Source organism: Dendrobium catenatum, unplaced genomic scaffold, assembly GCF_001605985.2.
Source record: "Dendrobium catenatum unplaced genomic scaffold, ASM160598v2 fragScaff_scaffold_908, whole genome shotgun sequence".
Lineage (NCBI taxonomy): Eukaryota > Viridiplantae > Streptophyta > Magnoliopsida > Asparagales > Orchidaceae > Dendrobium > Dendrobium catenatum.
Window position 1 is genome coordinate 674834 of NW_021319370.1, and position 12010 is coordinate 686843.

Sequence of the window (12010 nt, forward strand, 5' to 3'; positions counted from 1 at the left end):
CACATATCCTATATAATACAAATTTTTGTTTTTTTTAATTGGTTGGAGGAATTTTGGGCAATCAAATGATTAGTGCCCAAGCTGGCTCGTGAGTTAGTTGAATTTGACCTTCTAATGTGGCGGCAATCGGTAGTGGTGGTTGGAGGCAATGGTGGAGGAGGGCTACGATTAGTGGCAATCAAGCAAGCTTCATTGTGGTGTAAACCATTCTCGCTCAAAATTGGGCAAATTTGGTTTACCTCAAAAAATAAACTAGAATGATTTACACTATATTTACCAAAGCTTTGAAACTGGATCAGATAATAAATAGGAAGAAAGATAGGTTAGTGATTTGATGGTTCGATCATTATTGAATTGGATAACGTAATAAATACTTATTATATTAAATATTTTAATAATGACACAGCCATTTATAACTTTATAAAAACATTGAATAGATTTATAATATGAAGCATAAAAAATATAACAAATAAATTCAATAAATTTAAAATTAAATATATTATTATTTTGAGCAACAGACATCTTTCTAGTCATAACTTGAAATATGAAATTAAAATTTCTCTTGAGATCTTATAGTTTATATATGCAATTAATGAAGCTCTGAAAATAAAATAAATATGAGATAGTTATTATAATTGTAACCCTAATAATAAAAAATAAAGTAAATAAGCAAAACATAATAATATATTCAAACTCAAATGCATCCGATTGATCGAACTCGATTATGTCATCTCCATCTCCTTCATTCTCTAAATCACTTTCACTAACAATTAAGAAACATAAAATATGTCATTATTTTTTATTTTTTATTCATATTTCATTATCAACTTACGATGTCTTGGCCGATTTGATGATATATTTTGTTCTTCAATAACTAGCATTATATCTTCTTTGTATATCTCAATTTTCAAGTTCAACAATAAAAATAATAAAACAGTTTCATTACAATTGAATCCAACAAAATTTTGATTAAAACTTGCAAATATATGAAAGTCTGAAACAATCACCAGAAGATGTTTAGTCACTCATTCTATTAAATTTAAGATGAATCGATTTGAATTCAACGTTAAAATGAGTCATGACCGGATTGATTGAAAGTTGAAACTAGCCAACCCAAAATAATACTTTCTTTTAGATACAGAAAAACTCCAAGATCAGAGTAAGAATATTTTTCAAATCCAAAAATCATGCTCCCACCTATATTTAAATAGGTATTTATAGTTCTTATTTTGAAACAGAAAGAAAGAAAATGTAAAGGAAAAAGTCATATAATAGGCTACACAAGAAGCTATCTCGACAGGTAACAAGCATCTAACGAACAGGTACATTATGGTGTCTCTCTCCCGGGGCAAGAGAGCTGTCGAGGTCATAGTGAGGCGTCAAGTCTGCAACATTGAAGGTAGTGGATATGTTGTAGTCACCAGGAAGGTCAATTTGAAAGACATTATCATTGATCGTCTTTATGATGCGGAAAGGACCATCAGCCTTGGGCTTTAATTTGGCAAAAGCCCCACAAGGAAAACATTCTTTGCGTAATTGAATCCATACAAAATCACCTTCCTTAAACTCAACTTGTCGTCGAGATTTGTTGGCTTGTCTCTGACATTTATGGTTGTGCTTTGCAATGGTATCTTGAAGTTGTTTATGCAAATGTTGAACCTCTCTACTACGTTGCTCCCCGTCAGCACTAAAAGCAGTGTTCGGTACAATGGGAATGAGATCAAGAGGAGTGATGGGATTATATCCATATGCCACTTCAAAAGGACTTCGTTTGGTAGCTTAATTAACGGATCGATTGAAGGAAAACTCTACCTGGGCTAAAATGAGATCCCATTGTTGAATGTTCTTGCCAACAAAACAACGTAAAAGGTTAACTAAACTACGATTGACAGTCTCTGTTTGACCATCTGTTTGGGGGTGGGCTGCCAAACTAAATTGGAGACGACTGCCAAATTTTCCCCAAAGGGTCTTCTAAAAGTGGCTTAAGAACTTGACATCTCTATCAGAGGTGATCATTTTTTGTATCTCGTGGAGACGAACGATCTCTTTAAAGAACAAATCGGTAGTGTGGGTAGCATCCAAAGTTTTAGTACAATGCACGAAATGAGCCATTTTAGAAAAACGATCCTCCACCACTATGATAGAATTTTTGTTTCATTGGGTGCGAGGTAAACCTACAACAAAATCTAAACTGATATCAAACCAAGGTGAACTGGGTACTGGCAGTGGTGTATAAAGACCAGCATTAGAACTTGTGGTCTTGGCCCTCTTACATGTAACATAACTCTGTATGTATCTTCCCACATTCTTCTTAAGTGAAGGCCAAAAAAAAAATTCAGACAGCAAACTTACAGTCTTATCTCTTCCAAAATGCCCAGACAATCCTCCTTCATGGCTTTCTGTTATAAGATCTAATCAGAGGGAACAATTGAGTATGCAAATTTGCCGATTATAGAAAAGATATCCTTCCTTGATGTGGAAAATCTTGAAGGGTCCATTTTGACATAGTTGCCAGATGTTCTGAAAATCTGGATCATCTGGATAGAGATCCTTGATGGTTTCAAACCCAATGACCATAGTTTGCAATGTTTGTAATAGAAGGTGTCGCTGACTGAGTGCTTCAGCCACCTGATTACTATGTCCAGCTTTGTGTTTAAGTACATAATGGAAGGCTGATAAAAATTTTGACCACTAAGCATGTCTTGCCTTCAATTTCTTCTGGTGACTCAGGAAGCGAAGGGCTTCGTGATCTGAGAAAAGCACAAATTCATTAGAAAGCAAGTAGTGATTCCAATGCTGTAAAGCCCGAATGATAGCATAGAATTCTTTATCATAAGTTGAGTATTTTCGTCGAGCATCACTTAATGTTTCACTGAAATACGCAACTGGATGACCACCTTGTGTAAGCACAACCCAATGCCTACATTTGAAGCATCACATTCTACTTCAAAGGCTTGGTTGAAGTCAGGTAGTACCAGTGTGGGAGCCGATGATAATTGCATCTTCAAAGTCAAAGCTTATTTGAGCTTCTTTGCTCCACTCAAAGTGATCGGTTTTTAAAAGCTTAGTCATCGGGGCAGCAATGGAACTAAAATTTCGAATAAATCTTTGGTAGAATGATGCTAGCCCATGGAATCTTTGAACATCTGTAAAAGACTATAGCACTGGCCAGATGTGAACTGCTTCAATCTTGGTTAAATCTACTTTCAAACCTTCACCTGACAGTTTATATCCTATAAAGGAAATCTGAGGGACAGCAAGTTGGCATTTATCTATGTTCACAAATAGTTGATGTTCCCGAAGAAGCTCAAGTATACGTTGGAGATGGAGACGATGTTCCTGGAGATCATGGTTGTAGATGAGGATATCATCAAAATATGCTATCACAAATTTAGAAAGAAAAGGCTGTAGGATATGGTTCATGAGACGCATAAAAGTGCTTGGCGCATTGGTTAAGCCGAATGGCATAACCAACCATTCGTATAATCCTTCATGTGTCTTAAAGGCAGTTTTCCATTCATCACCAGGCCTCATCCGTATTTGATGGTATCACTGCGCAAATCGAGTTTGGAGAAGATGGTGGCTCCTTGAAGTTGGTCGAACATGTCGTCAATACGCGGGATAGGAAATATGTATTTTACAGTAATTTTATTGACCGACTTTCTATCAATGCACATTATATAAGTTCCATCTTTTTTTGGAACTAATAAAGCAGGAACGACACATGGGCTAACACTATGCCACACAAATCCTTTGTCTAACAATTCTTGCACTTGACGTTTGAGCTCAGCTTGTTCGTCCGGCTGAAGCTATAGGTAGGGCGATTAGGAATAACAGCTCCAAGCACAAACTCAATAGCATGTTGGATTTTTCATTCAGGTGGTAATTTAGAAGGAAGAACATTAGTAAGAATGTCTCTATAGTTATCCAAGATATCTTGTACCGTGGCTGTGCAACTGTGACTAGTTTCATTGGCAAGCATTATGACTAGTAAGAATCTAGTTCAAGCTTCCCTAAAAGTCTTCAAAAATACTGATCTCGTCAGCAATTGAGGACTCTGTTTGGTAGACAGAGATCCCTGGATGAGAGCCAATATAATCTTCTTGTTTTGATGTTGGAAGGAATAAGTATTTGTTTCTCCGTCGTGCACGGTTTTTCTCTCAAACTGTCATAGGCAGCCTAACAATAGATGGCAAGCATCCATAGGTATTACATCGAACCATACCTATTCCACAAAGGTTCCAATAGAAAAATTAATGAGACAACGTTTTGTTACCTGGACTTCGTTTTCCTTTTGAATCCAAGATAGTGCATATGGCTTGGGATGGTCCTCTGTGGGCAATGCAAGTTTTTCCACCATTGTAGTTGATACAACATTCTCAAAACTCCCATTATCAATGATCATTTGACAGACCTTTCCGCTGACAGTGCATCTATTTTGAAAAATGCTATGTCGTTGGCTAATATCTTCATTCTGTGAGCTGAGTAGCCTGCGGAGAACAAGTAGACTTCCCTCATCTGCTGTAATGACAGTAGTTTTGGCCACTGGTGATTGCGGATTACCCTCTGATTCAGATCCACACACCAATTCTTGTTCAGGATCAACTTCTTCCATGAGGGTGATGACTCTACGATTTGGACAACCTGAGGCAATATGACCAAAACCTTGACATCTAAAAAACTTTCTTGGAGCCAAGCCATTAGTTATAGGTAGTTTATGTAGTTCATTAGAAGGTTTATTGAATTCTTTATTCCTAGATGCCACTCCTACAGATTTTTCATCTGGTTTATTGAATTGGTTCTGGTCCATTCCATCTTCTGAAACCATCGTCCTACCACGAGTCCACTTGTTTGGGCGTTGTTGTTTTTCCACCTTAAGGGATAGATTAAAAACATCCTATAATGTCCAATACGGCTGCAATTGGACTACATTAGCAATTGACGTATGCAATCCTTCCAAGAACCGAGCAATGGTGTTTTCCTCGGGTTCGGACAAATCACATTGGAGTGATAATTGCTCAAACTCAACGATATATTCTTCAACTGTTAGTTGATGTTGCTGTAAGTGATGGAATTTTAAGAACAGTTCTTGGCGATATCTCTATGGCAGATATTTACGCTGAAGTTCCTTCTTCATTTTGGCCCATGTCGTGATTTTGCTTCGCCCCTTACGATTTCTACTTTGTTTCAAATTTTCCCACCATAAGGAGGCACTTTTCTTCAATTTAATGGCAACGAGCTTGACAATTCGTTTTGGCGGAATTTCCTTAAAATCAATTATCCTTTCTACAGTATACATCCAGTTTACAAACTCATCTGGATCCAGCCTACCATCAAACTCAGGTAGATCAATCTTTACTCCAGTATCGTCTCGATGATGTCTTACACGACCAGGTATAGTTCTTCTTTCTTCCTCTTCGCTATGAGCATCTTGATGGAATGGGTTCACCTCTTCTTCGTCTTCTTGGACATCTTGATCTGGTTCTCTCTGTTCGAACTGTGCTAATCGCTGTTGAAGCTGTTGAATTTCTCTTTGCAAGTCTTCAATGATTACATCTCTTGTCGGACGTTGTGAGTTTCTTCGAGGTGGCATCTTCGTCGGCTCTGATACCAATTTGACGCCGACCGAGCATCTGAAACGAGATAATTCGTAAATTCAGGAACAAGGTAAATGAATTTACCTTCTCCGATGAACTCCAGCTGAAGATCACTGTCTCATTGCCTGAGTTCAGACCACCACATGTATAGAAAACATGATACATAAAAACTCCAAGAACAGAGTAAGAATATTTTTCAAATCCAAAAATCCTGCTCCCGCCTACATTTCAATATGTATTTATAGTTCTTGTTTTGAAACATAAAGAAAAAAAAATATATATAAAGGAAAAAAGTCATATAATAGGCTACACAAGAACCTATCTCGACAGGTAACAAGCATCAAATGAACAGGTACTCTTGTGTCAAAAAGGGAATTAACATACAAATCATGGAATTCTCATTTGTTTATATATCGAATTCTAATTTTTTTTTTTTTACTTATAATAAATCCTAATCTACAAATGCTGTAAGAATATTAACATTAATTTATCTTTTTTTTTTTTTGGAGGGGGAGTTAATTTATCTAAATTTAAATGTATATTTTTTTATACATAAGCTTTGATATTATTTAGACACTAAAATATTATATAAATAAATAAAAAAGTTTAAATATCAGATACTTAAATATATTTATTTATTTATATTTAAAATTTTTTAAATTTTGATCAGTTATTTTTAATCTAAGAATATATCAAAATACTATAGTCTTAAATTCATTAAATTTATTTTAAAATAAATATAAAATACAAATACACAATCAAAAGTTTAAGTATATTTATTTAAAATATATCGAATAAATTTAAATTTTATTTAATGAAAATTTTATAAAAAAAAATATTTTGAGCTAATTTTTTTCAATCCCAATAGCGCGCGGGTTTAGCGCTTGTAATTTCTATTCCGTCTTTCACTGCTAAACTCCGATCAATTAATGGCGCGTTACGGTCACCTTCCTTAGTGGACCCCACCACTGCTCTACTACAACTCCGCCAGCTGGCAGGTGGGGTCGGGTGAGAATCGGTGTTGTAGAAATGTACACTGCAAGGGTGTCGGTGGCTGGAGATAAGCTCGTCCGAGTATAAAATCCCTGAAGAAGACAAATGAGAGCCAGCGCGCGCGCGAGCGAGAGAGAGAGAGAGAGAGAGGAGGAGCTCACTGTTAGTGGTTTGACGGCTGATGGGAGAATCGAGCAGCTCGGTTTCCATTGACGTGGAAAGAATCTGGTTCGGCGGCAAGGTTTGAGCTCCTGAAACCTCAATCTATTTCTGTTCTGCTCTTTCAGCGGAGGTTTTGTTGAAATTCTGCGCGTTTAGTGTACTGGTTGAGTTTTGTGCTGCAGAATGCAACGCATTTCGTTGCAATTTGCTAGTAGAATCGCGGACTGATTGCGAAAGATGTAAATTCTTTCTTTGGTTTGAAGGATTGGTGAAATTTGGTCTTCCTCGCATGTTTTGGTCATGATTAGATGGGATTTTAATGATTCCGAGCTTCTATTTGTGGATTTATAGGAGAAATAAGGGTTTTTAGTTTTTGTATATTTGTTGATTTGTTTGTTTGATTGACGCTACCAGGAACACATTGTACAAACAAGCTATGGTTCTGTTTCAGTGGCTGTGTTTGGTGATCAAGAAAAACCTGCTCTTGTAACTTATCCTGATGTAGCGTTAAACTGTAAGTTGGGAAGTTTAATTTCAACTCACCCCTCTCTTTCAATAACTCCTGGGCTTGTCTTTTTTCTGTTCTTCAAGTAGAATTATCAGTTTTATAAGGAATTGTTTATGATGATTAAATGTAAAAGGGTTATTTATTCTCTCTTTCCGTTTACGTAACGTATTGTGCGTCCTTTGATGATGATGGAACTGAACTGAATTAAATTATAGTTGTTAACGAATTTCTCCTTTGCTAATTATTTCATGTGCATTTGATCTGTTGGTTGGGAACTTTGACTACTAATATAGGAGGTTTTGAATTAGAGTCTGTATATGATTTTTCCTTAATTGGCCTAAATATTCCAAAAAAAAAAATTAGAAATTGTATTCATGCATAATGATTAAATGAGTAGGGCTGGAAAATTTGAGCATTTTTTCTCCTTTTGTATTTTTTCACCAGATATGTCATGCTTTCAAGGATTATTTTTTTGCCCAGAAGCTGCTTCTTTGCTTCTTCATAATTTTTGTATATATCATATCAGCCCTCCTGGACATGAGGTCAGTGATTTGGTTTGCATCCTTCCTATGATCTGCTTTTCTTTTTTATTTTACATGTAAAACTGCTCACATGATTTTTCCTTCACCATAAGAGTTCCTACAGTTGGGAGCTGGTCCTATTTCTTCAGATGTGCCACTGCCTTCTGTCGATGACCTGGCAGATCAGGTTGCAGAAGTTCTCGATTTCTTTCGGTAATATTCAGTAACAGATGGAGATTATTTATTTGTTAATTTAAATATCATAGTTTTTCTATAACCAGTCAATGTGGTAATGAAAATTGCAATCTGGGAACAAGATGCATCAATTTCTGAACCATTTTTCTTTATTGAAAATCTCTCATTTCTCATCCAGGTTAAAAGCTGTGATGTGCATGGGTGTCACTGCTGGTGCTTACATCCTTACTCTTTTCGCTGTAAGTCTCTTTGTTAGTTATATTAATTGCACTAAACTGTAGCTTTGCATATCTAAGTTCAGTCTAGTTTATTGCAGTCAAGATATCGAGACCGCGTTATTGGTTTGATTCTTGTCTCACCATTATGTAAAACCCCTTCTTGGACCCAATGGCTCTACACCAAGGTACCATTTGAATATATATATCCTTCAATGAGAAGATTTCTAAGTCTCCTCCAGTGGAAAGAAAAAAAATTTTTTTTTGATGAACCAAATTCTCAGGTGATGTCTAATTTGCTCTACTTCTATGGGATGTGTGGACTAGCAAAAGAATTCTTACTTCAGAGATACTTTAGTAAGGTGACATAGCTTTCAGTTGGGAATCTGATTTAACATTATAGAGGATCATGTGATATACCTTGTTGTTTCTGGCAGGAAGTTCGTGGCAGCACACAATTCCTTGAGTCGGATATAGTCCAAGCCTGCAGAAGTGTTAGCGATTCAATTACTCTTTCTTTTTCATTTCATATTTCTGCGATTAGAGGTAAGCTTAATGATTGTAATGTTGATCTCTTTTCAGCTGCTAGATGAAAGGCGAGTTGTAAATGTCTGGCGATTTCTTGAGACAATGAATGGGTACTGTCCTGTAAATTTTCTTGTCAATTAAGGCCTTTTCCAACCGAACTCCAAACGCATGAATGGCGTCGCTCGCGAGCTCCAGCCGAACGGAAAAAATTCCGCTATTTGGTTGCGGGTGAACAGTGTGACGCCAATATTGGCGTTGGACTGTTCACCTACGCTATTTTTTCTGTCTCTACTGGATTTGCAGAAGAAACGTGTGAAAGAGGAGAAAGACCGTTACCGAGTAAAATGAAGTTCGATTGGAGATGAATCGCGTCATTTTTTAGTTTCACTGCATTTTTTAGTGAAAAATGGAATTTTCGGTTGGAGATGCCCTAATTTAGCTGATTGTATACAGCTCTTGCTGAATAATGCTCGGTCTTATTAACAGGAGACATGACTTGACTAAAGATTTGAAGAACCTGCAGTGCAGGACATTGATATTTGTCGGTGATAGCTCTCCTTTCCACTCTGATGCCCTCCACATGATCTCCAAGCTTGACAGAAGATACAGTGTCCTTGTTGAGGTATGAAGATGTTTTTTTTATTCGATGGTAACTCGATATTACATATCTAGTAAATTTTCTTTTTGGTCAAATAGTTTTTTATTTATTTTGGTTAATCCACCCTAATTCCTCTGAATTAGAATGTTCTATTGTTGAGTTCGGGTATTAACCTATCTTCATTTACTGAGTAAAAAATCTAATGCATGTTAACCCTTTGGATTGCTAATCTTCACTTGAAAAGAAGAAGAGAGAAGTTCTCCAAGATAAAAGGTGATTTAGTTTGTGTTTTTTTAATCTTTTGTGTCAAATGGCTGTGTTTTTTAAAGTGCAATTCCCACAAAGTTTTTGTTTTTGTTAGTTTTGATAGTTTCGTCAGTTTTGGGATTTAATTTTGGTTTTCATCATGATTTTTTTTAATTATAACATGTTACCTAAGTATATTTAAGTATGAAACAAATAATATTATTTAATCGATTGATAAGTTATAATACATATGAAAATTAATGAGAATTTAGAGATAGAGTTTTAATAGAGCATTAGTAACTACTCAAGTTCTATTGGTTTTTTTTTGGTAAAAGATGAGTTTTAGGCGAAACTCTTGAAGTTTTATTTGGTTCGGTCGACTGAGAGAAACATTCGGTCGCAGGCAAAAATCCCGCGGTACCGAGGTGTACCGAGTTTTTCAAAAAACTCGGTACACCTCGGTACTTACCGCGGGATTTTTGCCTGCGAACCGAATGTTTCTCTCATTCGGTCGAAGGACGTAATAATTGTTCGAAACTCTTACACCTTCATATCAGTTTCGAACAAAATCTATCAAAATTCAAAAGCAATGGTATTGAACAAAAACCACCAAAATTTTAAAAAAAAAAGTACTTGTAACGTGTAATAAAATATAATAGAGTAATCAATTATAAATTTATATTATTTTTTAACTGTTTCTGTTAGCTTTTAGCAATCATGACATCTTGCATCTTGTTGTCTCAATTTGTTCTACACATCCAGTTCTAATCAAAATATGATTGAAATGACATTTAAGATTTTCTTATTCAATGATAACAAAGATACCAGACATCATTTCTTCTATTACCATTATATGTAAAAAAGCAAACAGCTAAGTTGGTAATCTAAATAAATTAATAGTCGAGATTAATGCTTCGTTTGGGATGACTTTCTTACTAAAATTTTTGTACTAAAAAGATACTTTAAGAAGCTGTAAGGAAGCTGTCCCAAAAAAATCCTGTCTCGACAACTTTCTTTCTATTTTCTAAAGTAGCTTTCTAGCAAAAAAATTTTGTACTAAAAAATTTCTTTAGAAAATAGTAAGAAAGTTGCCCTAAACGAAATCTAAGATGAATCAAGAAGTTAAAAAATTCACTTCTTTTTCGATTCTCAATCTAAGATAAATCATTATATATATAATAAACTCTAATATTTCAATAACACAAAACTACCCATAAGAACTTGTCGTTTCTACTGCCAGGTCCAGGAGTGCGGATCTGTAGTTACAGAGGAGCAACCACACGCAATGCTGATTCCCATGGAGTATTTCTTCATGGGTTACGGTCTTTACAGGCCATGCAATCCAAATTCAAGCCCTCGCAGCCCTCTCAGCCCTTCCTGCATTTCTCCGGAGATGCTCTCTCCTGAGAGTATGGGCGTTAAGCTGAAGCCTATCAGGACCAGAATACTTTAAAATGTTGATTGTGATGGGTAGGTGGCCTTTAGCATCCGAGAACTGTCTGTATTTGGGCAAATTATTAGGCCCGGTCACCTGATACAGAGATACATCCAGATTTGTTTTTGTCTGCAGTCAAAGCACAGTTAAAACGTAGTTACTGTAGCAGCTGCGCTTTGACTGCGTTTTTACTGTAGGCAGAGAGAAATCCGAATGTATCTCTCTGTAAGGTAACTGGACCTAATAATTTCCCTGGTATTTGATGAATCTATTTGGTTGGTGGGGTGTAGATATATACATAGCAAGACATTTTCAGAGGACTTTTTATTTTTTTTTTCAAATTCGTTTGTAAACTTTGAGCTTTTTTATTATTAAAAAAGTTTAATAAACTGTCTTATATTTCTGTTATATTGGCCCAATTAAAAAGTTGTTTTTGTTGCAGTTTTTTATGATTTTCGTTAATTTGGAGAGTCATTTCCGCAACATTGAATGTAGATGTAAATGGTGAAGCGGACAAGTTTAAGCAATTAAGTATTTTTTTATTCTTTTGTAAGGTTATTTTGTATGTTACTGTTTTTTTTTTTTATTACAACAAAACTAAATATGAACTTTTAAATTCAAATGTTGATTTTGTATGTGCCATATAATCAAAGTTTTATGATTTAAATATATATATATATATATATGTTTTGAAAATAAAAAGTGATAACTTTTAATTTTCAAAATATTTAATTAAATAATTAGAATTGTTTAAAAAAAGATTAATTGTATAAAAATTAAAAAAAAAAGGCAATTGAGGGGCCTTTCATCAAATAATAATAATTTAGCTGTTGGTGTTAATTTATTAGCATTGTTATTGTCATATCTAAAGCCCTATATGATAAAAGAGGAGGGTTATATTAGGTAGTCAACATTCAACAAAAAATTTATCAAATAATCATTATATGAATATTTTAATACATTGTGTTAATGATGGACATTCCATAAAAGCGACGCGTTATATGGCTTGAAT

General features: G+C 35.2%; 1 protein-coding gene across 2 annotated transcripts; it reads left to right on the plus strand.

Moving 5' to 3' along the window:
• The first annotated feature begins 6668 nt into the window (after positions 1–6668).
• LOC110112457 (protein NDL3-like) lies at positions 6669–11406 on the plus strand. Of its 2 annotated transcripts, none has more exons than XM_020844690.2 (11): positions 6669–6831; positions 7167–7266; positions 7705–7802; positions 7906–7994; positions 8155–8215; positions 8293–8379; positions 8476–8553; positions 8629–8685; positions 8774–8829; positions 9194–9341; positions 10804–11406. In XM_020844690.2, exons 1-11 carry the CDS (start codon positions 6772–6774, stop codon positions 11014–11016), a joined length of 1047 nt encoding a protein of 348 aa, XP_020700349.1. In that variant the 5' UTR covers positions 6669–6771; the 3' UTR covers positions 11017–11406. The 2 variants fall into 2 exon arrangements, with proteins under 2 accessions (XP_020700349.1, XP_020700356.1); XM_020844697.2 differs by having other exon boundaries at positions 9206–9341.
• Positions 11407–12010: the final 604 nt, after the last annotated feature.

What these genes read in the sequence shown, in the direction of transcription:
- LOC110112457 (XM_020844690.2), top strand. Translation starts at nt 6,772, where the DNA reads ATGGGAGAATCGAGCAGCTCGGTTTCCATTGACGTGGAAAGAATCTGG. An exon ending in CCCAATGGCTCTACACCAAG is followed by an intron (nt 8,380 to 8,475) that starts GTACCATTTGAA and finishes CCAAATTCTCAG; the next exon opens with GTGATGTCTAATTTGCTCTA. An exon ending in TTCAGAGATACTTTAGTAAG is followed by an intron (nt 8,554 to 8,628) that starts GTGACATAGCTT and finishes TGTTTCTGGCAG; the next exon opens with GAAGTTCGTGGCAGCACACA.